General features: G+C 41.3%; 2 protein-coding genes across 13 annotated transcripts in view; one reads left to right on the top strand and one right to left on the bottom strand.

Moving 5' to 3' along the window:
* Nucleotides 1-4,382, top strand: part of FRMD5 (FERM domain containing 5) — a 324,138-nt gene extending 319,756 nt beyond the window's left edge. For 2 of the 5 annotated variants that reach the window (XM_070775548.1, XM_019984032.2), the window contains one exon: nucleotides 755-1,921. In XM_070775548.1, coding sequence (XP_070631649.1) covers nucleotides 755-1,332 — 578 coding nt within the window. In that variant the 3' untranslated portion in view covers nucleotides 1,333-1,921. Of the gene's footprint in view, nucleotides 1-754; nucleotides 1,922-1,974 lie in introns of those variants that run through there. The other 3 variants (XM_070775550.1, XM_070775549.1, XM_019984034.2) reach the window with 3 other exon arrangements.
* Nucleotides 4,383-7,532: 3,150 nt separating this feature from the next.
* The window catches only part of WDR76 (WD repeat domain 76), a 54,696-nt gene continuing 46,268 nt past the window's right edge, over nucleotides 7,533-15,960 (bottom strand). For all 8 annotated transcript variants that reach the window (XM_019983384.2, XM_070775545.1, XM_070775546.1 and 5 more), the window contains 2 exons: nucleotides 14,399-14,452; nucleotides 7,533-9,073 (listed from right to left, as the gene is read on the bottom strand). In XM_019983384.2, coding sequence (XP_019838943.2) covers nucleotides 8,818-9,073; nucleotides 14,399-14,452 — 310 coding nt within the window. In that variant the 3' untranslated portion in view covers nucleotides 7,533-8,817. The remainder of the gene's footprint in view (nucleotides 9,074-14,398; nucleotides 14,453-15,960) is intronic.

Genomic DNA, 15,960 nt, shown 5'->3' with positions numbered 1-15,960 from the left:
AAGAGAATAATGAGCAGTTTTAGGGCCAGAAGACCCTTCCTCCAGACAAACGTAAGAGAATTTCCCACTGGTCCTCTTCTCAGAGACCAGTCTATACTCCAGGCTGACTCCCCTGGTTTCACCTATTCTGGACCCGGCTCATTCGAAGGTGAAAAGAGAGGGCAAGCACTTAGGAAGAGCAGGTTGGGTTTTCACCCCACTCTAGGTCAATACAGCTAAGAGTGGAGGCTGAAGAGACTGACAGCAACTGCAGAAGTCCAAAAGATGAACTCATGAGTTCAAGGAGCAGTGTGTTCAGGTGTCAGGAGGACACTCAGCTCCAGAATAGGTAACTGATGAGGCCCCATTGGGCAAAACAGTCTCCTCTTCATTCCTGCCTCTCAAGACCCTCAGCTCCCTGAACCAAAACCCCAGCTCTGGGTCAGAGATAGTTTGCAATTCTCTCTCAGGTTGGGCTGAGCCAGGACACCAAAGGCAGGAAAGGCAGAGTCTGTAACGACTATGGCCAAAACTATAAGCAAAGAGAGGAAAAAAACAAAACAGAAACTTACAGCCAGTGACACCCTGATTCCTGCTGCTTCTCTGGTCCTACTCTTGATGCATCAAAACAGAGAGCAGGGGCGACGGCGGCTGGTCCCGTGGGGCTGCAGAGGGGCTTCCAAAGACGTCAGTGACCAAACGGAACGGGGCTGCCTCCACCACACACAGCGTGCTGGTACACAAAGGCCTGCTCACTTCCCCTTTGTCTTTCTAGGCCTCGAGTCCCTGCGGGACAGCGCCCACTCCACCCCAGTACGTGCCTCCTCCCACGGGGACACGTTCCTGCCTCACGCGAGAAGCGGCCGGGCAGACAGCAACGAGCGAGTCGCCGTGATCGCGGACGAGGCTTACAGCCCTGCGGACAGCGTGCTGCCCACCCCTGTGGCCGAGCACAGCCTAGAGCTGATGCTGCTCTCCCGGCAGATCAACGGGGCGACCTGCAGCATCGAGGAGGAGAAGGAGTCTGAGGCCAGCACCCCGACTGCTGCCGAGCTGGAGGCCCTTGGGGGCGAGCTGAGGGCCCTGTGTCAGGGGCACGGCAGGCCGGAGGAGGAACAGGTGAATAAGTTTGTTTTAAGTGTCCTCCGTTTGCTCCTTGTGACCATGGGACTCCTCTTTGTTTTGCTCCTCCTCCTGATCATCCTTACTGAGTCTGACCTTGACATTGCCTTTTTCCGCGATATCCGCCAGACCCCCGAGTTTGAACAGTTCCACTATCAATACTTTTGTCCCCTCAGGCGATGGTTTGCCTGCAAAATCCGCTCAGTGGTGAGCCTGCTCATTGACACCTGAGAAGGCATGAATCCTCCCAATAACTAGCCAGGTGGACCAAGGAGCCCGGCTACCCGTTCCCAGCAATGGGGCCCATCGCGGAACCATCGGCACATGTTCCAAGTCCTCCTCTCATGACTCAGAAAGTCCACAGCCTAGGAGGGTCGTTTCCCAGAAGAAAGGGGCTAGGCACACGCCTTGTCTAAACTAACTGGGAAAACTCATTTCCTTCAGAGGTTCTCTCAAGAAAGGCTCAGCAACTCCGTTTCTCATCCTCCCAATTTGCAGGATAATTTTTGGTTCTGAATTTTGATTTTTCATAGATGTGTATTATTTTGAAGATATCAAAAATAATTTATTTTGTTATTACTGATTCTCACAGTAGTGTCACCCAGCAGACGAGACACTAGTTGAAGACTAGAGGGCTGTCGTCTTCTGTTTACCGCAGGAGCTTCCCTGCTGGGGGCCCAGCAGACTCATCACTGCAGCCTCAGCGGGGCAGGTCAGGGGCCTGGACAATGGGGACTGTCTAGGTTTTCTTCCCAGACAGAGCTTTTAAAAAAAAAAGTAAACATCCATGTAGAACGATTAAATGGAAAGTTGCTTCTTATGACGGTCTGAGTTGGATTTTCTTTTCCTTTTCTTTCTTTCAAATCTGAGCAGAGTGGGGATCTGAAACGACCACTGCTACAGCAGCTACAGCAGCAGGGGTGGGATAAGTCTGTCCCCTTAGACTAGATCCTAGGGAGCATCACCATGAGTTCTGTATAATGAACTTAGACTCCTGTGACTTTTTCTAAGGACCTCAAGACTTTTACAGTGCTCCAGAAGCAATAGGTGAATTCAGTGGCGCCAGGAGTAGACAGCACGGTCAGACGCTGGACTAAGTACGGTTAACAGAAACCAGAGCTGAGGTACCGGAGAGACTGTTGAGATCACACAGCAGTACTTATTTTGTACACCCCTCTCCCCCTAGAAAAGACTATTTCAATTTATATTTTAACAACAAAATATTATTTTCTTATCAATTCACCTTTTGTTTTTACTTTATGGAGTAAGAAAAAGAGAGCCTGATGAACTTAAAAGATGCAAGAAAGAAACTGATCCTGAGAATGAAAAGCTTCAGAAAATAGAATTCCAAGATCAACCAAACAGCCTTGGAAGGGACCAGGAAAAGAATCTCTTTAAATAAGAGTTCTAACAGATGCCTCCAAAAGAAGGTGAACGTGGCAGAGACCAACACTTAGCTGTAGAAACACTGCCCCCTAGGGTCATCCTCTTCACCAGGAAGACGAAAGCTGTAGGAAAACGCTGGCTGTCCTGGCTGAGAGCCGTTGGAAGCAGGCAGAAGTGTGAAGGGCGAGTGTGGGGTCCGCGGCCCAAGCTCTGCAACACTTACAGCCGCTCACACACAAGAACTTGTTTTCATCTCAGGGAGAGAGTTCCAAGTCATGTGGGGCTGGAGGACGTAGGTAGATGGTCCGTGGACAGATTGCTGGGGCACGCAGAACAGAGAGTCACGTGCAGGTCTGCTTTGCCCTAGTGTGTCCTCTGAGGTGGCAGAACCATATCCATGTACAGAATATAACAGCCATGGAATAAACAGAGTTCTTTTTTAAGGTGGGTATTACGAAATTTTAAACGCCCTTTTATCTAGACCAAGGGTCGGCAAACTTCTTCCGTAAAGTGCCAGGTAGTAAATATTTTTAAATTTTGGTTTTGAAGGCCATACTCTGTGGCAACTACTCTACTCTGCTGTCTGAGCACAAAAACAGCCACAGGTAATACATAAAGGAGCAAGGCTCTGTTCCAATAGAATTTTTATTTATAAAACAGATGGTGAGTTTGAATTTGGCCCACAGGCCAGAATTTGCCAACCCCGATCTAGACAACAGAACTGTTTCTTACCAGTGTGTGAGCAGGAGGGCCAGCTCTGCTGTGATTTCTGACAGGTAGAGATCCAGGATCATTTCCCAGTAGAGACACTGGGCTTGCTTGTTTAAAGGGTGCTCGAACAACCAACCAGCAAAGAGATGCCTGATGCCACGATGAGCAAGATCAAGTACTGTAATGCTAATATGCAGCCAGAATCGAAGCCTGGAAGAGGAGAGCCTGTCTGACCATTTCCATACCAGCAACAATTTGGGCAGAATTACAAACATCTGTTTTCCAAGTGACAAGACAAAAACTGAGGGAGATCCTAGTAAAGAGTAGGGATCACTCAGAACCAGATAGCCACTGCCACTTGTCATCTACACAGGAAAGGCTTTACTAGCAGAGGACTTGAGTGAAAAGTAGACTCAAAGACGACAAGGCTGTCAGGAGACACGGGGCTGGTTTTACCCTGGATATCTACTGTCTTATGCAACATAGCAGATTACCTTTTAGTGTAGTGTTCCTACCTCAGTCTGTAGAATATGGTGTTTCTATGCAGTGAGTGATAGACTCAACTCTGACCTTTCATATTCACATTAACGGAAGATGCAGTATTCCATATCTTGGTATGTTACTTGTATCTAGAGTTCCAACGGTACAATAGCCCACACCACTTCCAACAGAGGGATTTGCTTTCTGAACAGAAACTTGTGGATTATATTTCTCCAGAGCTTATCCCACCTACAAAATACAGATAGAAAAGTCTCCTTCAATTTGCTTTTCACATAATGCTTGAACAACAAACCTCCTCTGTTGGTGACTAGTCTTTTTTGCTATCTCCCCCATCATCAAAAGTTGTTCACGTTTTTTAACCTAGCTTTACTGTGTTCCACTACGTCTATTTTCTCTCAAAATTAGTTTGATCTCATTGTAGAAAAAGCAATGGTTTCCATAGCTTCATCTATCAGAGGAAATAAAACTTACTGAAGAATAGTGTACTGCATCTTTAAGCAGTAGAAGGTAAACTACCTGCAAATGTGAATTTCTTAGTTTCATTAAAATATATATATAGTTGTTAACCTTTCGTGTGCCAAAAATTCTAAGTTACATTTTCCTTCAAAGCAATGTACCTTTTTCTACATATGCAGTATGTAGTTAGCATAAAATCACTGGTGCCATGAAAATTATTTTTAAACTTAAATAAATATTTAAATATCATAGAAGAGAGTGGACTCTTTTTTTTCTTTTTAACTGACAGCCGGTCTCACTTTCTCCTCCTTAAAGTTAACAGCCCATAGATAAGAGGACACCAGTGGGGTTTACATAGCTGACTGCTGTCTGTGACTGAAGTTATTTAAAAGAATCACTTTGCTTAGAGTCATCTACTATCTTTATTCCTGCCCCCCCCCCAGATAAATACTATTAAGAACTTAGGGACATATGTATACCCATGACTGATTCATGTTGAGGTTTGATAGAAAACAACAAAATTCTGTACCAGCAATTATCCTTCAATTAAAAAATATTTTTTTTAAAAAAAGAACTTAGAAGCTGTAAGTGTGGAATGATTTTAAATATGAATTGGACCTCGTTTTTCTGATGAGGAAAAAACAAATTATTTCCCCAAGGTTACATAATCTTAGAGCCCAGAGGAGAACCTAGACGGTCCAACTTCTGAACTGGTATTAAGCCTGGAGTAAGAAAAAGAACAGAAAACACCTCCTATAGAGGGAACAGGATGACCTCCCCACCACAGTGACAAACCTCATACTCACAAGTACTTTCAGCATCCATTCCTTTAATGCTATCTCATCTTATTCTGTAACTACTCTATGACTACAGGCTGGTAATGGTCTTCTAAATTCCATGAGCATAAAAGGTGAAACTAAGGTCCACTGTGCTACTTATTACCCAACCTTGTTTTCAATTCTACCTGTCCTCCAACCCTCCATTCTGCCACTAGATCATCTTCCGAAAGCAGTTACCTCATTTTGAGAGCTTCCTGTTAGCTTTAAAATGATATCCAGTGTCCTGTCCCCAGTGAAGTTTTTTTTTTTCTAATCGACAAAAATCTCTGCTTAAAGTGAGCTGAAGAGGAAAAGGCATGAGAACCACTGGATGAGAGTGGGTTCCCATGACGCTACAGAGTCACAGCTGCCGCCCTTGGATAACTGATGAGGACTCACCTGTGTGCACATCCTTTCAGGGCCCCTGTCCATTGGGGTTCCTCAGCCACCACCACACTGCTGCACCTGAACACATTTGCTTTCAGCTCCTGAACAGGATTCCTCTATACACCCCTACCACCTGCTGATGGAGTGGAGTAAGACACCCCAAAGATACTTACAAAACATTTCCTCACATAGATTCTATTTTAGGAAAACATATATTAAGATGTTTTATTTCTCACTCTGGGTAACTGTACTAAATGTTACCTTCCTCAAAAAATTCCACCTTTTCATTTGAAAAGTCAAACACAGCCAAATGAACCAGAATTATGGGTCTATGCTGTCTTAGATTGGCCATCAGTGAAGTGAAAGTCGCTCAGTTGTGTCCGACTCTTTGCAACCCCGTGGACTATACAGTCCATAGAATTAATTCTCTAGGCCAGAATACTGGAGTGGGTAGCCTTTCCCCTCTCCAGGGGATCTTCCCAACCCAGGGATCAAACCCAGGTCTCCTGCATTGCAGGTGGATTCTTTACCAGCTGAGCCACAAGGGAAGCCCAACTCTGTATTAAAAAGGAAAAACAAAACAAATCAGAAGGGACAGCCTAACAAATGAGATGCCTAAGTTTCTGGAATCTGAAGACAGAGGGCATCTATTTTTTCCTTCAAGTTTGATACAGAAGGCACTTCTCTGCCCTCCTCCTCGTCCCCTGGATGAGGAAATATTTAAATCTTTGAACCACAGCCCTAAAGCTCTCTGCTTTCCTGGAGAAGTGCCTTTGCAAAATCTCTGTGGAAAGGTAACTCAAAAGCCAGAATACTAAAACAGGTCTTAAGCAATTAAGATCAGTCCTTAATCATTTGCAGTTTCTCTTAGTCTGACCAAGTCTCCATTCACCCCATAGAGATCATCTCCGTCCTCCTTAATGTCACATTAAAAAAAAAAGTAGGCATCGCAAAGAAAATAACACCAGTAGAATTCAGGGCTTACATGGTTATGAGATATTATAAAGGCCAACACACACAAAAGGTTTATCTGGGAAGGAGAGAGAGCAAACATAACATACACAGAATGACAGAAGCCACATGGCTTTAAGCAAGTCTCTGGGAAAAGTGCCTTTCACAACAGAATACAGTTTAAGGATGTCGTAAGGGAACAGTTGTCCTTTATGTGCTTTCTAGATTTAAACAGCTGTTTCATTGTAGAGCTTACCATGAAGAAACAAGCCCCCTACTCACTCTCCTTCCTGCACTGCCTCAAGAAGACAGAACTCTTGAATGGATATCAATAGCACAGCTTATGAAGCTTCAATGGCAAGAGACCACAAAAGTGAGAACCATCAAGAATTTTTTAACATTTATAGCAGAAGCCAGGTAATTACCACGAAGTATTCAAGGCTTAAATGACAGTACTAATTTGATTAAGAGTAGTTTTCAACATGTTAAGAAAAAGAACAATTCCCACAGAACCAGCCACAACTAGAACCTATAAAATTAAGTGATGTGGAAAAGGGAAAGGGAGCCTAAAGTCTTTATTTAACTATTTCCAGAACAGTTTATAACATACCTCAACCTCACACAGGGCTCCCCAGGTGGCACCAATGCAGGAGACATAAGAGGTGCGAGTTCTAGTTCGATCCCTGGGTCAGGAAGATCCCTTGGAGGAGAAAATGGCAACCCACTCCAGTATTCTTGCTGAGAGAATCCCATTGACAGAGGAGCCTGGCAGGCTACAGTCCATGGGGTCACAAAGAGTCTGACAGAATTGAGCATTTAAGCACATGCACCTATGCAACTTCACACAGCCTTACTTTGTGTTTCATAAATGAATATTTCCACCTTGCTTATCAATTCCTGTATTCCAGCACCAAGAAAACAGAGATACCCTATTCCTTATAAATACCCACAACCTTTTAATAAGCTTCAAAACTTGTTTAGTCTTTAATTTCAGAGAAGGAAATTGTTTAAGCAAAACGTTGGAGGAACTTCCCTGGTGGTCCAGTGGTTAAGACACTGCTCTCAATGCAGGGGTCCAGGTTCAATCCCTGGCCAGGGAACTGGATCCCACATGCTGCAGCTAAAGATCCTGTGTATTGCAACAAAGACTGAGGATCCTGCATGCCACAACTAAGACATGGCCTGGCCACATGCATAAATAAATATTAAAAAGAAAAAATGTTATTCAAGGAAATTACACACATCACTTTATTTCTGTGACATACAATTCTGAAAAAATCGTATTTCCTCTTAGAAATCAGGCATATTGCTGAAACTATTTAGAACAGTCTTTCAGTAGTCGTTTGGCAATGAAGAACAACAGAAAAAGTTGGATCAATAATAACACACAGTACTCTCTGTCGCTGATTTAGTAGGGTCCAACAGACACATTCAAGTTGCCACAGCTTCTGAAAACAAGTATTTTTAATGAATACACGCCAGAAATGGTATTCCATAACACTTTCCCAGGCTACTAAATCTCCTCTGGAGAGTTAAAAAGACAAGGACACATAAAGCTGGCCAGGACCTTCTAGGGTAGGAGCTCTTACTTCTTTAACCATGACCCACAGTACCACAGTAATAAAGAAATACATTTTACATCATAAAATACATATGCATGTACACCTACAGCTATGTATGCATATGGAACTAAGTTTCACAAAAGAATATTTGTTCTAATTATGTTTGCTATTCTTTACTATTCATCTCCTTTTCATTTTTTTAGACACTGGTCATGGTCACTTAACTCACATCAACAGCTACAACCCAGTCTGGGAAACATTGGTCTGACGGTAATCTCATGCTGGGTGACAGGGGTTAGTATATTCCCACCCTGTGCCTACAAGCCCTGGGACTTCCTGGCTGTGTCTCAGGAGCCACGGAGAGGAGTAAGGAGAAGGTCAACACAGGGACCCAGGCCCTGCCCAAGTGAACCACAGCTTCTCAGCAATTATCTTGGGATTTCATGTAAGATTTAATTTAGAGGCAAGGGGGAAAAAGTGCTCAGTTTAAAAAATTAAGTTTCAAAATCACTCAGATGAGATAACCTTTCAGGATCCCTTCCAGTGTATATAAGTCTAGAAATAAATATGTATTTCAAACTGTAAAATAAACCACAAATCTATATATGACTATAGAATCAAGGAGACAAAAACAACCAAAACACTGATCACTCAAAGCTTTGTAATTTATAATGCTAGAATTTCTCAACATTCGGCCTGGTTAAAAGTGCTGAAAGCATCACAGTCTCCCCCCAATGCCCTCCACATCCTACAGAAACACCTTCAAGGCCTCTGTCTTCCTAAGAGTACGTTCTGCTCATAATTCTTATTTACAAAGCAAGTTTATATTCGCTAAATAGTACATATTACCAAGCAAACAGACTAAGCCACATGAATTACTAGGCTCCTTAGACAGATTAATTTGAACAAATTGGTGTTTCCAAACCCAAAACTCCACAACTTTCTTAATTCATAAAAACATGTACCCTCCCACTGGAATTACCTCCAGCCAAAATATACCGAGTTGGGTGCATAGCATTGATGGAACACACAGAGGCAAGGCATTCTCCACCCAGGAAAGAGTGCACCCACTTTCCTGTCTCGTGGAAGACCTCCACCCGCCGCGGCTGGGCCATGCTGCCAACGACGATACAGTCTTCCTGCTTAGGGTCCCACACGGCCTGGAACCTGGTCAGCCATCGCCCGGTGATGGTGTTGTGCCTAATGAAAAAACAATTTTTTTGAAAGACAGTGTTAAGTAACTCAGAATAGCATGGGCAGAGGGTAAAGATGGCACTGCTCCTAAATGCTGGTTTTCGCTGCCAAGTTTCAAGTTACTGAGTCATCAACGACCTAATCTTATCCTTCCTACAAGACTGAAACCTGGGAGAGAGATGATGTCTGCATTTTTGAATCTCCAGTGCTGAGTGCAGTGGTTTGTGCTCAGTGGATGGTCACTGAACACACTGAAATGGCAACATTTTTGTTCAGCTTCCTCAGTGCACGCCCCTCCTTTTTTTTAACACATGCAAATACAAGACCTAGAATAAAGGAATATACAATCTAAGTTATTGCTGTTTAACAGAATCTATTTCCCATATTTGTATTCCCCTAATAACCAAACCCTGCAATCGTTTTATATAGTCTATACAACCTTAAGGTAAAAAGTACTTTGGAGGCTCAAAGAAAAAAATCACAAGGGAAATTAGAAGATATCTGTACACAAATAAAAATACAACTACCAAAATCTATGGGATGCTATGAAAGCAATACTAAGAGGGAAATTTTTAACAGTAAACATCAAAAAAAAAGAAAGATATCAAAATCAACAATCTAACTACATCTCAAGGAACTAGAGAAAGAAGAATAATCAAAACCAAAACTCAGCAGAAGGAAGGAAATAATAAAGATTAAAGATAAAAGAATTAGAGAATACAAAAACAATAGAAAAAATAAACTGAGTTGGTTTTTTTAAGAGAACAAAACTGGCAAGCTAGATTAAGAAAATAGAAAGTGCAAATAACTAAAATAAGAAATGAAAGTGGGACATTACAACTTATGTTACAGAGAGAAAAAGGGTTATAATACTATGAACAATCATACACCAATAAACTGGACAATCCAGAAGAAATGAATACATTCCCAAACACATAAAATTTACCAAGACTGAATCATAAAGAAACAGAAAATCTAACTAGAACTGTAACTAGTAAGGGGATTAAAATAATAACCAAAAACTTCCCATCAAAGAAAGCCCCTGACCAGATGGCTTCACTAAAGATTTCTACGTAACATTGAAGTAAGAATTAACACCAAATGCTCCTCAAACTCTTCCAAAAAACTGAAGAGGAAGGAACACATCCTAACTTATTCTATGAGGCAAACACTTCTAATACCAAAGCCAGACAAAGACCCTACTGGGAGAAAAAAAAACAAAAAGCCCTACAGACAAATATTCCTGATGAATACTGGTGTAAAATTCTCAACAAAATACCAGCAAAAAAATTCAAACAGCACATTAAAAGGGTTATATACCATAACTAAGTTGAATTTATACCTGGAATGCAAGGAAGGTTCAAAACACAAAACCCAACTAATTGACATACCACATAAACAGAACGAAGGACAAAAATCATAAGATCTTCTCAACTGGTACTGAAAAACCATCTGACAAAATTCAATACCCTTTCATGATAAACACTCAACAAACCAGGAATAGACAGAAACTATCTCAATATAATAAAATAAGGGTCATATATTAAAGGCCCACAGCTAACCTTATACTCAATGATGAAAGACTGAAAGCTTTTCCTGTAAGATCTGGTAAAAAGCAATGATGCCTTTCTTGCCATCTAGTCAACATATTTAACACTGGAAATTTGGTAGAAGTTAGAAAACTGGGTAGGAACTACACACACACACACACACACACACACACACACACACAGAGTTAAAACTAAATCTCAGCAAATTTGCAGGATATAATCAACACACAAAAATCAGTTGCATTTCTACATACTAACAATGACCAATCCAGAAAGGAAAATAAGAAAACAACTCCAGGACTCCCCTGGTGGTCCAGTGGTCAAGAATCCACCTGCCAGTGCAGGGCACAGGGGCGCGATCCCTGGTCTGGGAAGATTACACACGCCATGGGGCAACAAAGAACGTGCACCACGGCCACGGAGCTTGTGCTCTGGAACCCGTGCTCCTCAACAAGAGAAGCTACCACAAGAAGAAGCCCATGTGCCACAGTGAAGGGTAGCTCCTGCTTACCACAACTGGAGAAAGTCTGCACACGGCAACAAAAACCCAGCATAGTCAAAAGTAAATAAATATATTTCTTTAAATCCCATTTATAATAATATCAACAAGAATAAAATATTTTGGAATAAATTTAACCAAAAATATGAAAGATTTGTACACTGAAAACTACAAAGCATTACTAAAACAAATAAAAGACACAAATAAGACACAAACAAATAAAGACACAAATAAATTATCTGTGGATTGGAAGACTCAATATTGTTAAAATGTCTGTACTACCCAAAGTGATCTATAGAATTCAACCAATGCAATCAATCCCAAGGGCATGTTTTACAGAAATAGAAAAAAAATCCTAAAATTAATATGAAAGCTCAAGAGATTACAAACAGCCAAAATAATCTTTAAAGAGAAGAACAAAGTTGGGGGCCTCATATATCCTGATTTCAAAATATACTAGACAAAGCGACAGAAACCATGACAGCATGGTACTGGTATAAAGACAGATGCTACGGACCAGTGGGACAGAATAGAGCCTATAAGGAAACTCTCACGTTCCCGGTCAAATGATACTTAACAAGGGTGCCAAGACCACAAAATGGGGAAAGGAGAGTCCCTCTGCTGGCAAAACTAGATATCCACATGCAAAAGAATAATATTGGACAGTAACCCTGATGGCTCAGTGGTGAAGAATCTGCCTGCAATGTAGGAGATGGGGGTTTGATCCCTGGGTCGGGAAGATCCCCTGGAGGAGAAAATGGCAACCCACTCCAGTATTCTTGCCTGGAAAATCCCATGGACAGAGAAGCCTGGCGGGCTACAGTCCATGAGGTTGCAAGAGTCACAGATGATGCAGTGACTAAACCAGCATAACCTTATGCTGCTGCTGCTGCTAAGTCACTTTAATCGTGTCCAACTCTGTGCGACCCCATAGACAACAGCCCACCAGGCTCCCCCGTCCCTGGGATTCTCCAGGCAAGAACACTGGAGTGGGCTGCCATTTCCTTCTCCAATGCATGAAAGTGAAAAGTGAAAGTGAAGTCACTCAGTCGTGTCCAACTCCTAGTGACCTCATGGACTGCAGCCTACCAGGCTCCTCCGTCCACAGGATTTTCCAGGCAAGAGTACTGGAGTGGGGTGCCATTGCCTTCTCCAAGCATAACCTTATACTATATACTAAAATCAACTCAAAGTTGATTAAAGACCTATACCTAAGACTTGGAAGTCTTAATAAAACATAGAAGGGGAAAGTTTCAGTACACTGGATTTAGCAATGATTTTTTGGATATGACACCAAAAGTACAGGCAACCAAAGCAAAAATAGACAAATCTACATCATACTTATAAACTGTGCAAAGGAAACAATCAACAGACTGAAAAGGCAACCCACAAAATGGTAGAAAGCATGTGAAAATCATATATTTGATAAGGGACCAGTATGCAGAATATGTAAGGAATTCCTGTAACTCAACAACAAAGATGATGTAATTCAAAAATAAGCAAAAGACCTAAATAGACAATTCTCCAAAGAAGATAGACAAATGGTCAATAAGCATATGAAAAGATGTTTATCATCACTAATCATTAGAGAAATGCAAATCAGAATCACAATGATATATTACCTCACAATCATCAGCATAAGTATTGATACATATAAAGAGAAATTAGAACTCTAGTGCACTCCTGGAATGTAAAATGGTTTGGCAGCTATGGGAAAACAGTATAGAGGTTCATCAAAAAATTGAAAATAGAATTATCAGATGATCCATTAAAATCTCCTTTCTGGGTATTATCCAAAAGAATTCAAAATAGGATCTTGAAGAGATACCTTTACACCCATTTGTTCACTGTAGCCTTTTTCACAATAGTCAAGAGGTAGAAACAACCCAAATGTCAATCAAGAGGTGAATGGATAAAGAAAATATGGCATATACATGCAATGGAATTATTACGCAGCCTTTAAAAAGGGAGAAGATCCTGTTACATGCCAGAACATGGATGAACATCGAGGACATTATGCTAAGTGAAATAAACCCATTACAAAAAAACAAATACCATATGATTTCACTCATATGAAATACCTAAAGTAGTAAAAATCATAGAAATGCAAACTAGACAGATGGCTGCCACAATCTGGAAAAGAGGGAGAGAGGAATTAATGTCTCATGGGCCAGGTTCAGTTTTGCAAGATAGAAAATTCTAGAACTCAGTTGTACAACGTGATCACACCTAATGCTACTGAACTGTATACATATAAATAGTTAAGGTGGCTGACTTACTGTTAGGTGTTTATAAGCACAACTAAAAATAAGGTAAAAAACCATTTAGATATATGTGGGGCTCTTCACTGCTCTCCAAAACAAAAAACAAAGCACTGCCCTTTTATTCTCTGCATTGCAACACCACCAACAGCCCTTTCTTATTAAAGAAGGATGAACAATGGAGAGCCTCATTTCCCACTGCCATTCAATGACCGTATCTCTACTGACCCCAGAATCATCACCCTAGATAATTTTTTAAAAATACACACTAGAAGTCAATAAACTATAGTTAATAAAGTCTGAAAAAGGAAACGAAGAGGGGAAATTCTGTGAAAAAGAAAATAAGCATATTAAATATAGTCTCTCCAGTGTTCTTGCCTGGAGAATCCCAGGGACAGAGGAGCCTAGTGGGCTGCCGTCTCTGGGGTCGGACAGAGTCGGACACGACTGAAGCGACTCAGCAGCAGCAGCAGCTACAGATTATAAAACTCATGAAGCAACAGTTAACATATATTGCATACCCTGTCCCCAACTTTATAAATGCTGATAAAGAAGTATGTGTAGGAAGCAGACATTGAGTAAAGTTTGATGTAAAATACATATATTAAAAGTAGCAGATGCAAAAGGAGGATAACCAAACAAAGAAATAGGAAGATGGGGAAGCTAAGCCCAGAACAAACAGGCACAAATAAAGAGTGCTTCAGTTAGCCTCACGAGCAGGTCAGTCTCAATATGGTAACATGACTAATTCAGTTTTTGAATAAAGTCATTCACCTTAACCAAAAATAACCACTCAGAGGCGGAGAACAGCTACAGATTAAAAGAGACAGAACCTCTTTGTAGACACAGGCAACCTGGAAGCAAGAACTCTTCCAGATGGGATAGGAACAAGTAACCAGGAACACTGTAATATAAAATCAGACCTATACATCTCTTCGATAATCAGATGTCTAATGTATGCAGTCCAACAAAGAGCTCATAGTAATCCAGGGTCCACATTATTTGGCATATGGGCACTGACCTGATGGTAGTAAGAAGAGGAATCTTCGAGGATATACAGCTGCTGTCAAAGATTCTGCAAAATAAACAGCAAGAATAAAGAAGCACACTCTTTTTATTATTTCTTGAGATTTTTCTGAAATATCATCAGGGTATTTAACAAGCTTTTCATTGGTTTATAATAATGAAATGGTTGTTGTTTTAAAATATATAGGATCAGGTTCTAACAAACCTCAGCTAGCTAATATATTTATAAATGTTACAAAGAATATCGTAAAATTCAGTTCTTAGAGTTTAGTATGGAAACTAAACACTATTATTCCAAACTTAAGTGTACATTCTACAGTGATAATCCAGACTCTATAATCAGATCCACAGTAATATAGGTCACACATAACGGATGTTGTCTGAAAATGCACAAATAACCTAAAAGTGCAGGCATGTATCACGAGCAATTTGCCTATGAGACTCATCGACTGAAGGCGTCCTACCATCACTTCCAGGCTCTGGCAAGACTGACTGGCCAGCAACTAAGGGGAGGAACTCTGTGGGGCAACTGCAGGAGCTCAGAAGCCTCCACTAGGCACCCTGGCAGAAAGTAGCCATGTCATCACCACCTCACCCTTCTCCTTGTGCCTAGCTATCCCACTGCCATTTCTTGGCACTAGAACTCTAATGAGATTACCAGAAAGCCAAATCACAAGAGTAAAGTCTGCAGTGCAAATGAACAGGAATGGGACAAGTTAAGTGGTCCTTAAGACAAAGAAAACTGCATGGGTGGAAAGGGGACACTGGGCTGTCATTGCCCAGTGATGAAATTTCTTAATGTACTACCTGGTAATGCTCACAGACTTTACTAGGAAATAACAGGGCACCTGTCACACACTATAAACCATGTTCTTCCCAATATATGGGTCTAAACAGAAATTAGGTGATTTTCTAGAGCCCAGCCCACAGTATACATTCAACAGATACTTGTTGAGTGAATAATGAACACATTCCAAAATCACTTAAGGTAAAAGTCTCATAAATTGAGAACTGCTTGCAATGTTAAGCAAAACTGTGGATTTTATCAGAGAACAAAATTATTTCCTTCATTGTTGCGTTAACATTCTCCACATTTTTAAAAATTGGCATTATTTTCTATTTTTGTTCAACTGGCTTATATTACATTTTAAAATCTATTTTTAGGTAGTAGCTATAGAACGGTACCAAAGCTAAAATCATAAAATTTTATCCAGTAGTTTGTACAGAGACCCAGTTTTTGCTATCTTTTCTGCCTGCCCATGGCTAAGGGCTCTGCAACTTCAATTCAGCACTTGATTTGTGGGAGGGATCCCACTATCCCCAAAGTAAGAGCTTCTTCCTATGCTAAAATTATCTTCTGTCCAAGATATCACACAGAAGGGCTTCCCTGGTAGCTCAGTTGGTAAAGAATCCACCTGCAATCCAGAAGACCACAGTTTGATCCTTGGTCGGGAAGATCTACTGGAGAAGGGATAGGTCACCCATTCCAGTGTTCTTAGGCTTCCCTGGTGGCTCAGATGGTAAAGAATCCTCCTGCAACGCGGAGGGTTCAATCCC

The sequence above is a fragment of the Bos indicus genome, chromosome 21, assembly GCF_029378745.1.
Source record: "Bos indicus isolate NIAB-ARS_2022 breed Sahiwal x Tharparkar chromosome 21, NIAB-ARS_B.indTharparkar_mat_pri_1.0, whole genome shotgun sequence".
NCBI lineage: Eukaryota > Metazoa > Chordata > Mammalia > Artiodactyla > Bovidae > Bos > Bos indicus.
This window is presented reverse-complemented; position numbering and strand designations above follow the sequence as displayed.